Source organism: Xiphias gladius, chromosome 16 (assembly GCF_016859285.1).
Source record: "Xiphias gladius isolate SHS-SW01 ecotype Sanya breed wild chromosome 16, ASM1685928v1, whole genome shotgun sequence".
Lineage (NCBI taxonomy): Eukaryota > Metazoa > Chordata > Actinopteri > Istiophoriformes > Xiphiidae > Xiphias > Xiphias gladius.
In genome coordinates this window covers 9,868,245-9,886,509 of record NC_053415.1, presented here as the reverse complement: position 1 = coordinate 9,886,509, position 18,265 = coordinate 9,868,245, and the positions used below count along the sequence as shown (strand labels likewise).

Below are 18,265 nucleotides of genomic sequence, written 5' to 3'. Positions count from 1 at the left end.
ACATGCTCAGAGTATACTGAGTGAAATTTGATTTTTATTCTCTCTCTTTACCCAGGGCCCAATGTATAGTATGAACCGTATGCCACCTCAGCAGCATATGTATGCTTACCAGCAGCCCACTCACACACCTCCATTGCAAGCAGGCCCAACCTGCATTTACCCTCCTCAAGAACAAGTCTTTGGTGCCCCTCTGCGGTTTGAATCACCAGCCACAAGCCTTCTTTCCCCATATAGTGAAGAATATTATGGCCAGAGTGTAACCCAACAAACCACTAACCCTCCTCTACCTGAACCTGGCTACTTCACCAAGCCATCTGTAGTCCCCGTTCCGCCTCCAAAGAGCATAGAGAAGCCTATGGACTTTGGAAAGCTGTCCTTCAGCCAGCAGGCACCTGCTGAAGTCCCCAAAGTGCCTAGTTTTGGAGCAGGGGCAGTCACCCAGTCAACACCTTCAGCTGCTTTTAAATTCAATTCCAACTTTAAATCCAATGATGGAGATTTCACATTCTCAGCTTCTCAGGCCAAGCATAGTGAAAGTCTGCTTGGTCTTCTTACGTCAGACATTCCTACTAAAACAGACACTGTTCCAGAGCAGCTTCCAACTCAGGAACAGCCCCCAAGCCAAACAGGCATTTTCACTTTCGGCACTAAAAGTGCTACTAGCTTCTCTTTTGTTGATTCTGCACAGAGCACTGGCACAGGAAGTCTGTTTGGAAAGGTGGACCAGCCATTTAAGTTTGGGGATGTTACCAGGCCAGTGTTTGGGTTATCCAGTTATGCAGCAGCAGAAGAAAGGGCAGCAGAGAGCGACAATGACAGCACTCATGTTGAGGAGGATGAGGATGGTCCTCATTTTGAACCCATTGTACCTCTTCCTGATAAAGTAGATGTGAAAACAGGTGAGGAAGAGGAGGAGGAGATGTTTTGCAACAGGGCAAAGCTGTATCGATTTGACACAGAGACAAAAGAGTGGAAGGAGCGGGGTATTGGCAATGTTAAAATCCTAAAACACAGCACCAAAGGTAAGGTGCGCCTCTTGATGAGAAGGGAACAGGTCCTTAAGATCTGTGCCAACCATTACATAACTGCTGATATGCTACTGAGACCGAATGCTGGCTCCGACAAATCCTGGGTCTGGAATGCCATTGATTATGCAGATGAAGAGCCTAAGCCTGAGCAGCTGGCCATTCGCTTTAAAACAGTAGATGAAGCATCACTTTTCAAAGCTAAGTTTGAGGAGGCCCAGAAAATTGTGCTCAAATCACCAGAAAAGCACGATCAACAGGAGAAGAAAGAGGAAAGCTTAAAAGATTCTGAATCACTAGCAGCCCAGTTTGCACTTAAGGAAGGGGAATGGGACTGCACTGCATGCTGTGTAAGAAATAAACCTACAGATATATGTTGTGTCGCATGTCAAAATGCCAATCCCAATTCCTCATCAAAACCAGACATTCAGGCCGTTGGTGAATCCAAAGCCAGCCCCTTTACTTTCAAATTTGGGACTGATTCATCAAGACCCAGTAGTTCTGGCTCTACATTTACTGGATTTGGTGCTTTTGGAGCCTCTATACCCTCTTCTTTCACATTTGGGACCAGCACCTCAAAACCTGCCGACACACCAACCAGTGCATTTGGTTCTGGCTTTGGGGTTCAGTTTGGAAAGAAGCCAGGGGAGTGGGACTGTGACACTTGTTCTGTGAGAAATGAGGCCTCTGCAGACAGTTGTGTTTCTTGTAAAGCTCTTAAAGCCTCAGCCAAAACTAGTACCACAGCACAAATCACAGCAGCTGCAGATGCACCTGTAGCGGACCCCCCTACATGTGCTGTTGACTCTGGTTTTGGTGCCCAATTTAGCAAGAAGCCCGGACAGTGGGACTGTGATGTATGTGAAGTAAGAAATGAAGCCTCTGCTGACAAATGTGTCGCCTGTAACAGCCCTAGCGCTTCTGCTAAATCAACAGAGGGGGCTTCAGTAGCATCAAATCTGCCAACAATGTCAGGATTTGGGGCTGATTTTGCAAAGAAGGATGAGCAGTGGGACTGCTTTGCCTGCGCGGTCAGAAATGATGCATCAGCTGCTGAATGTGTTTCCTGCCATGCCCCAAACCAGACTCCCTCTTTAGAAGCTATGTTTGCCAAGAAGGATGGAGAATGGGATTGTGATACTTGTTTGGTGAGAAACAATGCCTCTGCCAGTAAGTGTGTGGCTTGTCAGACACCAAATCCCAATGCTAAAAGCACAACCAGCACTGCTCCATCAGCCTCCACCTTCAGCTTCACCTTTGGAACCAAGGGTTCATCAAGTCAGCCCGCTGGAACTGGATTCACAATGCCTTTTGGAACTGGCAGCACTTTTCAGTTTGGTCAAAACAAAGATAAAAGCTTGGCTACTTCTTTCAAGTTTGATGCTCCTCAGTCTGGATCTGGTACCACAAGTGCTTCAGGCTTCTCTTTCTCAATGCCCATTCCAGCTAGTGGCTTCAAATTTGGCATTCAAGACACTGCAAAAGAGACTCCCTCAACTGATAATCTAACACTTCAATCAGGGTCAGCCTCTAGTTTTCTTAAAAGCATAGCTGACAAACACAATGAGAAAGAAAACGTATCTACACCCTCATTGGACCAAACAGAACAAGATCAAAATCCATTAATTGCTGGAAAAACCAATACATTCAGTTTTGCTGACCTGGCAAAATCCTCTGGAGCAGAATTCCAGTTTGGCCACAAAGACCCCAATTTCAAAGGTTTCTCTGGGGCTGGTGAGCAGGTGTTCTCATCATTCCAGTCAACCCCCACCAAAACAGATGCCTCAAATGAACTGGAGGATGATGACATGTATAAAACAGAGGAAAATGACGATATCCAGTTTGAACCAGTGGTTCAGATGCCTGAGAAGGTGGACCTGGTGACGGGGGAGGAGGATGAACAGGTTCTATATTCTCAGCGTGTCAAACTGTTCAGATTTGACTCCAACACAAGCCAGTGGAAAGAGCGTGGTGTAGGAACCCTGAAATTCCTGAAAAACAACAACAATGGCAGGCTCAGGGTGCTGATGAGAAGAGAGCAGGTCCTGAAGGTGTGTGCCAACCACTGGATAACCACTACTATGAATCTTAAGCCCTTGGCAGGCTCCGATAAAGCATGGATCTGGATGGCTAATGACTTTTCTGATGGAGATGCTAAACTCGAACAGTTAGCTGCTAAGTTTAAAAGCCCAGAGCTTGCTGAGGAGTTTAAAGAGAAGTTTGAAGAGTGTCAGAGACTTCTTTTGGACATCCCCCTACAAACCCCCCACAAACTTGTTGACACAGGCAGAACAGCACATCTCATTCAGAAAGCAGAGGAAATGAAGTCTGGTTTGAAAGACCTGAAATTCTTTTTGACAGATGAGAAAACAAAGATCAAAGATGATGACAGCCAGGGAGACATTACAACATCCAACAATGTTTCAAGCCTTGTAATCAAGGCTCACAGTGAAACCGCTGGCCCCACCTTGGAGTGGGATAACTACGACCTACGAGAAGAAGCTTTAGATGATACCGCTGACACATCAGTCTATGCCTCTCCCATCGCTAGTAGCCCCCTGAGAAAGAACCTTTTCCGCTTTGGAGAATCCACTGGTGGGTTCAGCTTCAGCTTCCAACCTGGCATCAGCCCCTCTAAGTCTCCTGCTAAGCTTAATCAGAGCAGAACCTCAGTGGGTACTGATGACGAGCAAGATGTAACCCAGGATGAGGAGAGGGATGGCCAGTACTTTGAACCTGTGGTCCCCCTGCCTGATCTGGTGGAGATTTCTACAGGAGAGGAAAATGAACAGGTAGTCTTCAGTCACAGGGCCAAACTGTATCGCTATGATAAGGAACTTGGTCAGTGGAAGGAGAGGGGTATTGGAGACCTCAAGATCTTGCAGAATTATGACACCAAACGAGTCAGGTTGATAATGAGAAGAGACCAGGTACTTAAGATCTGTGCCAACCATTGGATCACAGCAGCCATGAAGCTGGAGCCAATGAAAGGTGCTGAGAAGGCCTGGGTCTGGAGTGCCATGGATTTTGCTGAAGTAGGAGAGGGTAATATTGAGCAGTTGGCTGTGAGATTCAAACTGCAGGATACCGCAAACACATTCAAACAGGTCTTTGAGGAAGCTAAGATTGCACAAGGAAAAGAGGAACTTATGACTCCAGTGACATCCGGAGTTGCCACGTCTCAAGACAGTGGTCCTGCAGGATCTGCAAAGACTGCTACAGCTGTATGTGGGAAGGCAGCCATCGCTATTCTGGAAGAGACCACAAAGGAACGTACAGAGATTTCCCCCAACATTAAGCAATGTGCCCCTGGGTCTCCGAGTCTAGTGACCTCCTCAAAGACAGTAGTGTCTCCCCCTAAGTTCGTCTTTGGCACTGATAGCCTTCAGAAGATTTTTGGCACTCCTAAATCTCCCTCTGTGACTGAGGAATCTGCATCTGGTTTGAAAGCCAAAGATTCTGGACCTCCAGCCAAGGCTTTGCTTGCAGCACCTGCATTCAAAATCCCAGAGAAAGGTAAAAAAAATCATTTTTAAAAAATCTCTTAATATATGTGAAATATTTGTGATTTTCTGTTTTTGAATGAGTATCATGACTGTTTTGTTCATTTTATTTTTACTTCATTGTCTTGTTCCATCTGCATCTCATTGCCCCATCATCCTCTTAGTTGACCCAGCCAAGACCCTCCTCAGTTTTTACTAGGACAGAAATTGTATTTAAATCACAGATTTTCCATTTCATCCACATGTAGCCACTTTTGTGCTGTATATTATTAAATTTTACTCAAGATATTACTGTATATTTAGTAAAAATGTATACAGTAAGTGATGAACAATAGGTTTTTGGTTAATATGCTGCACATACTGTATGTTGCATACTTGTAGTTTGTCAGGTAGCATTAATTGGAACACATTTTTATATAATTCCATCAACACACATACTCATAGTATTTCACATTTTTTATTTTAACACTTTTGGCCTTGTTTTCTGATTATGATACCAACCTCACAATTAGTTTCTCTTCGCCCAACAACCCATCATCCCTTAGGGCTGGATTTTAGGCTTTTCAAAGATAACCCAATGGCTTTTTGGACCAGCACATCAACCACCCAATTTGAACCCCCAGGTACTCTAATCACTGCAGTGTGATTTAACACTTCTCAGCTGTCACCTGGCTGGCCCTTACTAGAAAGAAATAACCTGGATGCACGGAGTGGAAAAAACAGTGAAGCTAATGTGTTGCATGTCCGTTGTGTGGAGGTGCAGTTTTTATAGTACAAAGAATTTTAGCATTTTATAGTAATACTCAAGTAGCGCCTATGTAACAAGAGCTAAGTGTCTCACCCAGGAGGAAGTTATACAAAACTACACAAAATATGGTATTTTGATTTTTCTATATCTGCTAATTCATCAGAGTAATGGTGGAAGTAGTGTGTAATGCAGTTATATAATTTTATAAAAGGCAGTTATTAAACTGTGAAATCTACTATTTATACTATTTAAATCTACATCATCTTTAGATTTCCTCAAGTAGATTTCGTTAAATAAACGAGGAGACCTTTTAGCTTAGGTGAATGGTAATTCAGTATTATCATTTATGATCATTTCATATGACTGTCTTTATGTAATTATCATTTTGATATTGTTCACAGTTCCCATGTCTAAAGGAAATTAAAGTTAAATTAGACCAAAAACTGTAGTTTGGGCTCCTAAATAGTTATTTGAGTTTTGCTCTAGTACAAATGCAAACTTAAAATTTTAACAGTAATTTTTCTTCCTACCAGAGGGCAAATGTTCTGTTATGTTTGGTTAGACTTTGTTTCATCTGAGTCTTGAATCTAGATTGAGGAACCATCGTAAGATCTCATACTGTGCTTCAGTTCATAGGGGTGTAAAGGGTTTTTTTTTTTTTTTTTTTTTAATGCTAAAATTGGTTTGTGGGAAAGTGGTAATATAATTATATACATAATAAAAATTTGATAATGATTAATGACCAGTTGATTAAACATTAGACAGAATCAAACTAGAGTTCTCAATCCCAACAGCAGGCAGATCAGTTAAAGTTGATGTCTATTGAAAGGTGAGCTGAGAAGATTCCACACACAGCATTCCCTCAGGGAGGAATGCACTGTGCAAATGTCACACGCTCCATTTTTAGTGCAGGATGTGTAGCAACAGTGTGAAATGCAATTCCCTGTCTAGTCTGGCTTCTGCCAGTTATTTGCAAAGGCCAATTAGAGTTAAAGCTGAGGTATTTACACTTTTTAATTTTACAATATCATGTGTCCAACAAGTGTTACAGTCTGTCAAATAAAATGAAAAACATGGAGACATGCATACAGAAAATGTGCTCTTAGTAGAAGTTGTCTCACATATTTGTAAATCAAATGCATGCTATTCCTTTTTGCTGTGCATGACTTTTTTGTGTGTGTGGAACTAACACCTGTGGTTAGAAAGGCAATACAGTGGATTCATTTCTGCTGTTCTTAGCAGTTCCTTCCGATCCTGACTAAGTATTGTTCTACCTCTATCGTATCTGTGTGTCATAGGCCCCCCTCAGGCAGAAGGAGGTGGCGCAGGGTCGGATGAGGACTCGGACGTGGAGGTTGTCTATGTCAGGGAACCCACTCCTGAACAGGCAGCTTTAGCCAGGAAACTTCTGCTGCCACTCACCTTCTTCTGCTATCAGAATGAACCAGGCTACTCCAGTGATGATCAGACTGATGGTGAGACCATAAGATAGGAAACAAGAGTATGAAAATATATAACCAGTGAAAAATGGTGACCAATATAACTCGTTAGATCTGAATTTTTGCATTTTCCACAGACAGTATAGTAACTTTTTTATTTATTTATCATCAGCCCATTCATGAACAGAAATATAGCCCCACACGTCTATAATCCCCTTAGGTGGTTAGAAAAGCTCTGTAGTGCTTTTACCACTGTGCAGTTTTATTAAAAAAAGCACCAAGTGCTTTCTGCCTGCATGACTACTGTATTTACATAACACATAACCATCCTGAAATCTGAATATCTGAAAAATAAGTATGAATAAAATGGACCTTCAAAAAACGGTCTAACACTCCTGCTCCATTGTCCAAGTCTGTAGCAATGAAGTGGGAACAGGTGAATCAACATATCTTCTTTATTAGTAAACAAAATGTAATTGTCATATTTTAATGTAATTTTCAGACGAGGACTATGATTCGGCAGTGAAAGCTTTGAATGGAAAGCTCTACCCTGATCCTCCTGAGAAAAAGGCTGCAGCATGTGGTGATGGTATGTATGTCACATCATGTCAAAAAGTGATACTCCATTATGTCCAATTAAACACCCTCACTTATTCATCAAGTATCACTGCTTTGATTCATTTCACAGACATTAAGGCTGTGATAGGTAAATAATTCTTTTCTTTGCATGCGATGTACACTACATGCTCACTTCAACTGCTGGTGCCAATCTCTAGCCCTTAACTTGTGTGTACTGCGTTCAGAGCCAGATTGCCAGGTGGTGTGGGAGAAGAAGCCAACGCCGGAAGAAGAGGAGAAGGCCAAAAGCCTCCAGCTCCCACCCACTTTCTTCTGTGGCCTGAGCACCACAGACAGCGACACAGACCACGACAAGCCTGAAGACTTTGAAACAGAAGTCCGCAAGGCACAGCAAGACCTGGTAACTGATACAGCAATTAGAAAAGGCACTGAATTTTGTACAGATAATAAATCAAATAACCATACAAGCAGACAGTATCTAAATACTGTCCTTTAATATTGATTATCTGCCAATACCGAGTCTGATCCGGTACCTACATCTGTTACTTAAATGCTGACGAAATAGCCTGTGTCTAACACATTTAAATAACACAGATGCTGCCTACTTAATCTCACACACCTTATTTTTATGAGTATGACAAATACTGAAGTTCAGGGTTCAGAAATATAAAGTTTAAAAGCTTAAATTATTGATATGATATGAATGAAAGTTTAATTGGGAGAATGTCCACCCCTGACAGTGATGTAACACGGTCTGCTAGAAAGATGATTTCTCACTCTGGATCTGTTGGAACTAAAGAGACACTCAGTTCACTTGTGATTGTGCAGTGGTGTTACAGAGTGGAGGTTCTTCCCTCACAAATTATCTGTCACAAGAACTGGCAGTGGTGTGCAGAGAGCACACGCCCGATAACAGACAAGTTTAATTTCGGCCTGCCATCAAGTTACTTACAGAATCAACATTAGTGACAATTGATATGATACCGCAGGCGACGTTTTAAATGTATGTTTGTGTAGTTCTCTGAACTCAGAGTCACTTACTGCTGCGCCCAAATCATTACATTCACACAGGCTAATTTTCACTGGCTTATGCAGTAGGATGCTGCACGGTAGAGCCTGGCTGTCCTATAGGAGAGGAGCTGCAACACTAGCAGGCTGAAGTGAACACATGGCACACACAGTAATGAGAGGATTGGATTTTGATATTTGTTATTTTGGCCGATGCCAATCCATTAAAATATACCCAGATCTGCCTCGATACTGATCCCTAGGCTAAGCTAGGGATATGTCTTCTAAATACAATAGATTACACAGTATTCATGCATGTGGTGAGCTGGCAAGCATTGATTCAAAACACAAACACTGTTTCTACTCCATCAATGTGATGGCCAGATCATCCTGGTTGTATCTATTTATGGTGTTGAATTAGTAAGCAATGATGCATTATAAATCATCATAAAAATCAGAACATAATGGACAAGGCAGAGAGGAAAAGTCAATTATTTCCTTTTAGTTTAACTTTGATTTAGTTTAACCAGCTGCCGTCTTTTGTTAATGTAGCATCAAGCAGTGTGAATATTATTATGGTCACTAGCAGATTAATATTTAATAGGCAGAACCCTGAAGTAGAATAGTGCAGGACAAGTGTTGACTGGAAGTGTGTTTGAAGAATACAGACACACACAAGTGAGTGAGAAAAATGTATTTCTTGTGGTCAAGGTATAATGTGAGTTTCATTCCTAAATTTGTATTAGGATGCCCAGTTAAACAAAGACAGAGAGGTCTCCAGCAGCACTGCTGAAGCCCCAGAAGAGCCGACACCAGGTCCGTCATCCAGCAGCACAGACACTGCATGCAGCATGTCTGCACCTGGGGAGCAGACCTCAGACCAGCCAGCAGAGACTCAGAGTGAAGCTACTAGTAGCAGCTCTCCCATTGACCTGTCAACGAAGAAGAGCCCAGAGCCGGAGTCCAACACTGGGACTGCAGTGTCTACTGCTTCTACTGCTACAACCAGTCAAGGTATAGACCACCTCCTGTTCCTCAGACCACTAACCCTTGACAGTACCTGTTGTGTGTGGGTCTGCACTGGTATGTTAAATTTGAGAAACAACTCCTAGTCAAAATGTTCCTGCCAGCTTTGGAAACAAACCTCAGCAATCCATCTTCACAAGATTAATCACGACCCCTAGGTTTAGGAGCACTGGACTAAACTTCCTTACTGTATTGTATTATAAAGTAGTAAAAATTAGCTACACCTCGACCAGATACAACAACTTACACATCGATGTATCAATAATAAAAATGTAAAACGTCATAATATAATAAAAGTCATTGGGGCCATTTTTCTGCATAATGAGTATTTTTACTCAGGTGAAATTATTAAGACTTTTAATGGAGTATTTTTACATTGTTTTATTGGTACTTTCAAGTAAAAAAAAAAAAGTCACAAAACTTCTCCCTGAGTATCATCTTTAGCTTCAAGTCATGTTTATTGTAGGGCTGTTGCTTAACATGACTTTACACAGTGTTCATGTTGCTGTGTCCAGCCCACTGTCTGCTGGAATCCAACAAACAACAATGAGATGTGTAAAAGAAGCTGCATTCAGTTCAGTATTTAATGATAACAACTTTGTTCCTCCCACTGCAGAATCCTCCGCTTTTGGCTTCAACTCATTCGGTGGCTTTTCTTTTGCTGACTTGGCCAAAAACACAGAAGGATTTGCATTTGGAACCAAAGGTTTGCTTCAACATTGTTCTAACTAACTGTCTCGGCATGTCTCTACCAAGGTATCATCACAACCAAATGATCTTTAACTGCATATTTATTGTTTTCTCTTTCGTGTAGACTCCAACTTCTCGTGGGCAAACGCTGGAGCAACAGTCTTTGGGTCCACAGTGCCCTCAGCACCAAAAAACAACGGTGATGAAGAGGGCAGTGATGAAGAGGAAGCTCCTAATAATGTGGACATTCACTTTGAGCCAATAGTGTCACTGCCAGAGGTAGCTTAAAATGCCAAGCTCCAATGTTTTGGTCTTTTTTTCTTTTTTTTTTTGTTTTGTTCCCCCCCTCTAATTGAAGTTTAGTAAATGAGGACCACAGCTCATCATGTAACTGTCTCTCTCTCAGGTGGAGACAAAGTCTGGAGAGGAGGACGAGGAAATCCTGTTCAAGGAACGTGCAAAGCTGTACCGATGGGACAGGGACCTGAGCCAGTGGAAGGAGCGCGGCATCGGTGACCTCAAGATCCTCTTTCACCCAACCAAACATTTCTACCGGATCCTGATGAGAAGAGAGCAGGTGCTGAGGGTTTGTGCCAACCACACCATCTCACAGGCGATGGAGCTCAAACCCATGAACGCCTCAGCTAATTCACTGCTGTGGACTGCCACTGACTACTCAGGTACACACACAGAGGAGATATGAAGTCAGTTTCTGTTCTGTTCTTAGTTTTAGTCCGATGTTAAATAGCTAGCTGTTGTTGTTGAAAGACCTTGTAGTTAATACACAGCTGTCTGGTTCTCATGTTCAGATGTTGTCATGGAGACACAGAAGCCCACATGCAGTATTGTTAAAATTGTACATTGATATCCTGTAATTTTTTTAAAATCAGTTACCTTTGTCTTGCTTTCTTTTGCATTAATATTCTAATTGCCATGTTTGGCGCAGCTGTGGATTCAACACAAGGTTTTTCAAGGCAGACATTAGCCATTACTGTCAATTATCATAATTATTATTCATCACTATGTGCCGACGTGTATCAATGCTTTTCAGCTGCAGCTCTTGATGATGGTCTCGTCTTTTTCCTCTCTCTTTCCAGACGGCGAGGGTGTAGTGGAGCAGCTCGCAGCCAAGTTCAAAACCCCTGAGATAGCTGAATCATTCAAGAAGACCTTCTGCGAGTGTCAGAGCCGAATGGGCCCAACTAGCGGCGATGCCTCGTGCATCTCCTCACCACAGATGTCTAGAGTTCAAGAGCACTCCAGAGACAGTAATCCACAGGTGTTCCTCCAAGTGTCAGTCGACGGCCAAACACTGGGCTCTATCACCATAGAGCTTTTCTCCCATATCGTCCCCAAGACGGCAGAGAACTTCAGGGCTCTCTGTACTGGCGAGAAAGGCTTTGGACTGCGGGACTCCATCTTCCACAGAGTCATACCGGACTTCATGTGTCAGGTGAGGAGATTAGATAACTTCAGTTTCACTAAGGATTAAAATGTGAAACATGTGCAGAGCTACATTTCTTGATAACAATGACTTGGACTTTGCGCAGTGCTGACAAAACTACGCTCTGCTCTCACTGGGTGATGTTTTCTCACTAGTGCCCACTGTACGTTTTTAATGATAGCACTTCCATATTTGTGACTACAGTGCTTAATCGACAGCTAGTAAAACACATTCTAGCAGATACTCTAAAGTAAAGCTGTATTTGAATCAGAATTTTCCATGGATCGTAACTTCTCATGTGGTTGTGTGTCATGATGATTTGTTCAGTACAGCTCACTGGTGACTTCATTTTGCCTTAGTAAGAGAACAACAACAGTCCTGATAGGGTTTTGTTGTTCTTACTGATAAGGCAGCAAGATATGTGATGGGTCAGATGAACAGTGCATTTAAAGAAAACCACCTGCTGGAGTACAAGGCACAGCCCGTCGTCCTTATAGTTTCCACTGAGAGCTTTGAATGTGAAAAGATCATTACAGATTTAATATTTTTTTTCCACGTTCAACGGGTCATTTCAGTTTTAAATAAAAAGTGACCGATCTATTCTGCAGCCGAGCTAGAATCATCAGAACAAGGATGAAGAATGGTCTCTCTGCTCTGTCCTCCTATTGACAAAATCCCCATCACTACTAACCTCATTACCCTTTAAAGTACAATGAGGCAGCAAAAAAGACAAAAGTCTGTCATGACTGACATCATGAGGTTCAAAGTGCTTCTCAGCGGATGTTCGATTCATCTGTGTTCAGACGGCAGCCTTACAGCTACCTGATGATATATAATGTAAATATTGCAGATGCACATGCTTTTAAGTTGTTCAAATGTCATTCTTTCACTGGTCAAGCACAGTATTGTTTTGACAATTCCATCAAATGGACAAATCGTTATTGTATCTAACGTAGGGATGACTGTATTTTTCAATAGTAGCTCTCTAAGTAACATTACTAACGCGTTCCCCGTTGCTCTTTTAGGGGGGTGACATCACGAACAGCAACGGCACAGGAGGCAAGTCCATTTACGGGAGCGAGTTTGAGGATGAAAACTTCGATGTTCGGCACACAGGCCCAGGTATTCTGTCGATGGCCAATCACGGGCGCGACACCAACAACTCACAGTTCTTCATCACCCTGAAGAAAGCCGAACACCTGGACTTCAAACACGTGGCTTTCGGCTGGGTTCGGGATGGCATGGATGTGGTGCAACAGATGGGGGAGCTGGGCACGAAGGGAGGCACGCCCACAAAGAAGCTGGTCGTCACAGACTGTGGACAGCTGTAGCTTGTTAAATGTTAAGATCCAGATTTACAGCTGGGTTTCGGTTATAAAGTCAAGGTCAAGAAGGCCTTGGATAATGATGTGTTCCCTGTGCAGTGCATACCCTCCTGCTAAAAGCGAATCCACAGTCATTAGGCATCTGAAAATTAAACACTGATCACAGGACAACTGCAAAAGAATTTTCATCTCAAACTTCACTCCAGTAGTCTGGGATTAGAAATGATTTTGCTTTAGAAATTATTATTTCACAAATGGGAAACATGGAGTAGTACTATGAGTGGGATGAGGCACTTGGAGCAAGTGTTGCACTTGCATCTTTATCATTGTCTGTCAATAAATTCTTACCATTTATTTTGTGTGTATAATTGTACATGGACGACTTTTTTTAATGTTTATTTTTGTTCTGTTGTTTTGCATGTGCTCAGTTTGAAAGTGCTGGTCTGCATCATAAGCTCCACTTGGGTATTTGTTCCCTTTTTGAAGAAGTCTTAAGTGTAACTGAAAGGTGAGGTTGTTATTTCAATGCACATACTGGTTTGCAACCGTGCCCCTGCCTTCTCTTCAAATGCTGCCACTGTGTACTTTTGACATTAGGGCTCCCCCAGTGATTCTTCTTTGTGCAGATGGGTTTCATACTTGCCCACATAGACTTGAGTCATTTGACGGTGTTGTCCTGTGGACGCAGGGTGGCTGGATGGTAACGTCACATCTGGTTTGGATTTTACAGAGGCGATACATTATCATTTGAGATGATCACAATTAAAATAGAAATGGTGCTTGTTGTACCAAAATAGTATGCTGATAGAGGAGGAATAAACTGGCTTTACAAGTAATGGGTGGTTGTTGTTTGAAAGCCTTTCTTTGACATCTTTGACATGTTTATCCTTGCTTAGTACATCGGTGCACTCTCACCCAGCGTGCATGGTCAGTTTGATACCGATTTTACGTTACAGTCTACATGTCTACGCTTGTAACTTCTCATCACAGGCTGTCGTCTCCGTGTGGGCGTGTGTTGTTGTGAGCAGTTCAACCACAGGCATTTTCCTTCTAAATGTGTTTCATTTGAAAGATTTTTAAGAGCCTGAGTTTCCATTCTACACAGAGATTTTATAGGCTGATTGTATTATTGTTAGCCTCAATATATTTAAGCCATAAAATAAATAAACGAATGATTTCTTATTCACCAGCAGAAGTATTTAGTGGTGAATCCTGGCATAAAGCAGGTGTGGCATGTGTCATCTCTTTTCTGCATGAACATGTGTTTCTGGTGTGACCTGATACATCTATAACGGTTTTCATCTAAATGTTCATTTTAAGGCTAAATCAAGAAAAAAGAAAAAGTTGACTAATCCGGCCTCTGCCCTTTTAACAGTTGATGGAAAATACCTGACATTTGGTCAGGTGTGGTCAACATGCTTTAAATGTTAAACACCAGCAGGTTTTTGTCCTGTGTGAATCATTGGAAATCTAGTTAAATGCTATCCACAGTTGCCATAGTAACGCACCTTAAAAGGTGCACTCGTTTCCAGTCATGGTGCACCTTTCTAATAGTTTTTCTCGGATTCACTGCTGCGGTTCAAATTTGCTGCAAAGGGGATGTCTTCATTTTCTGAAAAACGCTCTCACACAGAACCTACTCACTGGCTGAACAAACAGGCCTCGAGAAAAACAACCTTCTAGCTGTCAACTTCAGCTGCTGTCCTGCCCCTAAATTACTGTTTTACATGTCGTAACTGATTAAACTGCATACTTTCCATGAATGCCATCCATTTTTTTTTTTTCAAAGGACACTACATTGTTTTTAGACACAGACTTGGTTTGACTCCTTTTCAAAACTATAATGCAACTTTGAGACAAACAGACATGACGTATACTGATACGTGTTTTCTAAATCTGTAGATCCCAAACTGGGCGATGCACCTGATGAATAGAGGAATTCTGACTCATCGAACAGAAGTGTAACTAATAACATCAATCATTACTGCAATGCCCTTGCAGGAATTGCTGGAAATGAGCCATTGTTACCATCACTGGCTCCACTTGAGCTCTAGCTGCTATGACCCGTCAATATGTCTGCTGTGATAAAGGCCCGTCTTACTGAAATCTGACTGGTTTGGGAAATGAAAGCAGTACGGCCATCAAGGTTCAGCAAGATTTATTCAGAAAACACGTAAAAAGTTCAAGATGGACGGACTGCTGTCACATAACTGTCCCGTCATACAAATTAAATAGGCACAACAGTTGACTCTACAGTCATACAGTTCAGCCACACAATGTTTCAAAGACAGATGCAAAAAAAAAAAAAAACCTAAACATTCATCATCTTCCTACCATTGCTTTGGCCTTCTACATTTTACACGTCAGCATTTTAGATTTTTTTGTGTTTTTTTTTTTTCCACCTTCCACTTCCACACAGCCAAGAAACATACTACCTGCATGTCTGGTAAAGAGTATTTCCTGAATTCCTGACAAATATCAACCAGCTGAAAGGTCAGGTGGCAGCATTTTTTGCTCCACACGATGAGGCACACACATCAGTGAACAGGCTCAGAGGCTCTTGCTGGAACTAGGCGGCCTCCATCTCCTCCTCTTCCTCAGCCGACTGGTAGTGTCGGTACTCTGGCTTCAGTTCCCAGGTGCTTTTGTGGGCTCCCTTGCTGTTGTACGTCCCGATTTCCCTCATGATGTCTTTCAGGTAGGTCTGCACCAGATAAGAGTGAAATTTACAGATTATTTATCTCCCAGAAATGACAAACTATTTCTTTTATACTCATTTAGTTTTATACTCATTTAAATGGTACTTTTCCTGCGACTCACACACCCAACTCTGATTCACATTTTAATCTAGGCCTAGAGCTTCCATTTCTGTAGTGGCGGTACCGCTTGGTTTCTCGGACAGCCGTGAATCCAACACAAACCTCACGGCTAACAACTGAGCGGGAGCTGAGGAAGACGGTCTGTCATTACAAGAGCAGCGGACAACTCAGTGGTGCTGAGACCCTACTCTCCAACAACCACTAGGTGTCTCTGTGGAGCCTGGAGAGAAGTGCCCGCTCCACCTAATGAGTAACCGTGTCATGTGTTTCAAGACTTTTCATAATGGGCATTTCGGTTACTTTAGTTCAGTTAATCTGAGTGTTGGCCAAGTGCTTTAGGAGAGAAACGATGGCGTGGAGTGTATTGCAGCGTTTGACTCCTACTCAGCCGGTTGTTATGCAATCAGATGCAATCAGAGGGAGAAGAGGACCTCGAGGTCTCATCAGCACCTACACGTTGCCGTTCTCGGCGAGCTGGAACGCATCCACTGCACCGTATCGATTCATCCCGTGTCTGTGCGTGTGTGTCACGCACGAGCATTTTGGCCCAAATTTCAGCCACAACAGATAGCGTGAACAGGCATGAACGTCATGCTGTGGGCGATTTGTTCAAATTTAACAAAGAAAGGTGGATAGTGGGCAGGTGCATTGGGTTTTTTTGTGGTCCTCTCAGTTATATTGTTACGTGCGTTTGTTTGCGTGTGTGTGTGTGTGTGTGTGTGTGTGCACTGCTCACCACAGGTTGTCTGGTGATGTCCACGAGGTCCTTAATGTTGTAATACTGGTGCTTCTCAAAGGCAGAGAAGAGCATGTCCAACACGAGCTGCCGCTCAGCCCTCACCATCTTCCCCTCCGTCTTCTTCTTCTTCTCATACTCCATCTGAGAATAAGTATGTTTGTGCATTTAGTCTGTATTTATGCCTGTGAATAAGACTACATGTGAAATCAGTCCATATCATAATGTAAGAATTTAATTTATAAAAATGGAAAATGGAAAATAAAATTTAAAAAAAGAAGAAAAGTGGTGACCTACAGAGGCTAAAATACCCTTTATGCCACTGGTGTTACAGCACCTTCAGGATCAGATAATATCAAACACTCTGCTGAGCGGCGGGTGATTCAGACTGTGGTGCGTAACAAACGGTTTCTGAGACCCACAGGTGACTTTTTAGAGGCAAAATGTGCAGGTCAACTCAGCAACAACCTCCATTACCACAATCACTCTATCCAATCAAATAGGTGACACCATGTTGTTAAATCAAACCAACCACGCACGCACGCACACACACAGCCTTGCTGTTATTAGTTCTCACATTGAAATCGTGGTTGGCCACAGGCTTGAAGACAGTGACGGCTCGCTCTAGCCGCTGCGACAAACGCTGAGGCTTGGTTGACTCTTTAATCTGCAGCCTGAGAGAGACACACACACACACACACACACACACACACACACACGTGCACACAGAGAGAAAGACAAAGTTTGCTTTGAGATTTCTGTGATCTAAATGATCTACGCTGACAGATATGCCTGTTGGCACAAAGAACTGTCAGCACCTTGAGGTCAAACTAACCAACTACTTCAGAGATATTCTGCTCTCTTTCTTTTCTTTTTTTGGCTTTCATTCCTCTTGACTGGGTTGGTCACTCAACATATTTTATTTAGATTGATGGCCGGACACCACAGCAAGGACTGAAAAAATGTTCAACACAAAGCACCGCAGTTGCCTGGTCTCCTGCCATAATTACCATGATATATTCAGAATGATATCTCAACTAAAAGCGGTTATGCCAAAGAGGCTGTTAGTAAATCTTACTGATGCACCAGAGACGATTATTCTTTTTTACAGAAGTATGTCAAGTGCTTCTTATAGTCCATATAATCACTTTATCTACAGCAGAAACCTGTGGTGAAGTTTCTACCAAAACTTTTCTTGAATTGCCCCCCCACCCCACACACACACATGCACACACACACACACACACACAGACACACACACACACACCCACCAAGACAACAAAATGTCCTTCATATCCTGTAGCCTGCCATGATGGAGGAACATTTGTCAGCTGCCACCCAAATGGGAGATTATAAAACTGGAGCGAAAAGTGAAGACTTTCGTTCTCAACTCTGAAATGAAATTCAAATGGACGAATCCAACTTCAGCGTGCACTTTTTTGTAACATTGTAAGAATCCGGGCCAGACGATCCACGCAAAAGACCCTCTGAGAGGGCCGGGAGCATGACAATCATTAAAGAGCTCGCTGTGTGATGTGTGATGCTTCTTACGGATTCGATGGTTGACACAGAAATGGTCCCTTCCACTAACGCAAACTGCGTTGTGTGTGTTTGTCTTGAGTTGTATCGTAGCGGTGCATCTGCCACAGTGATGCCGTTGCTATAGCAATATCATCCAACTAACTCTGGCTGGAATAATGGATTCCAATAAAGATGAGACAGGAAGCAGTTTAAAAAAAAAAAAAAAAAAAGGGGGGGGGGGGCGGCAGAGTGGACTGGAGTGTTTAGTGTACACACATTAAGTTGCAGCGATGACCCTATCAACACGTTGCGAATTCTCCACTCCTGCTGGAATCAATTCACAACACTTGAACTGGCTTTGTGTTTTCCAGGGTCAAAAGAAGCAAATTCAACAGCAATGAT

The 18,265-nt window shown here is 42.6% G+C and overlaps 2 protein-coding genes across 3 annotated transcripts in view; one reads left to right on the top strand and one right to left on the bottom strand.

Annotated features, from left to right (window-relative positions):
* ranbp2 (RAN binding protein 2) overlaps positions 1-13,650 on the top strand; it is a 28,615-nt gene extending 14,965 nt beyond the window's left edge. The window contains exons 20-30 of one of the 2 annotated variants that reach the window (XM_040147885.1): positions 56-4,541; positions 5,074-5,151; positions 6,575-6,751; positions 7,218-7,304; positions 7,519-7,694; positions 9,049-9,316; positions 9,945-10,034; positions 10,143-10,297; positions 10,425-10,698; positions 11,116-11,471; positions 12,488-13,650. In XM_040147885.1, coding sequence (XP_040003819.1) covers positions 56-4,541; positions 5,074-5,151; positions 6,575-6,751; positions 7,218-7,304; positions 7,519-7,694; positions 9,049-9,316; positions 9,945-10,034; positions 10,143-10,297; positions 10,425-10,698; positions 11,116-11,471; positions 12,488-12,793 — 6,453 coding nt within the window. In that variant the 3' untranslated portion in view covers positions 12,794-13,650. The remainder of the gene's footprint in view (positions 1-55; positions 4,542-5,073; positions 5,152-6,574; positions 6,752-7,217; positions 7,305-7,518; positions 7,695-9,048; positions 9,317-9,944; positions 10,035-10,142; positions 10,298-10,424; positions 10,699-11,115; positions 11,472-12,487) is intronic. The other variant, XM_040147886.1, reaches the window with a different exon arrangement.
* A 1,278-nt stretch (positions 13,651-14,928) lies between these two features.
* The window catches only part of LOC120801133 (general transcription factor IIF subunit 2-like), a 43,886-nt gene continuing 40,549 nt past the window's right edge, over positions 14,929-18,265 (bottom strand). The window contains exons 6-8 of the mRNA XM_040147696.1: positions 16,920-17,016; positions 16,343-16,486; positions 14,929-15,491 (exon numbers count right to left, since the gene is read on the bottom strand). Coding sequence (XP_040003630.1) covers positions 15,357-15,491; positions 16,343-16,486; positions 16,920-17,016 — 376 coding nt within the window. The 3' untranslated portion in view covers positions 14,929-15,356. The remainder of the gene's footprint in view (positions 15,492-16,342; positions 16,487-16,919; positions 17,017-18,265) is intronic.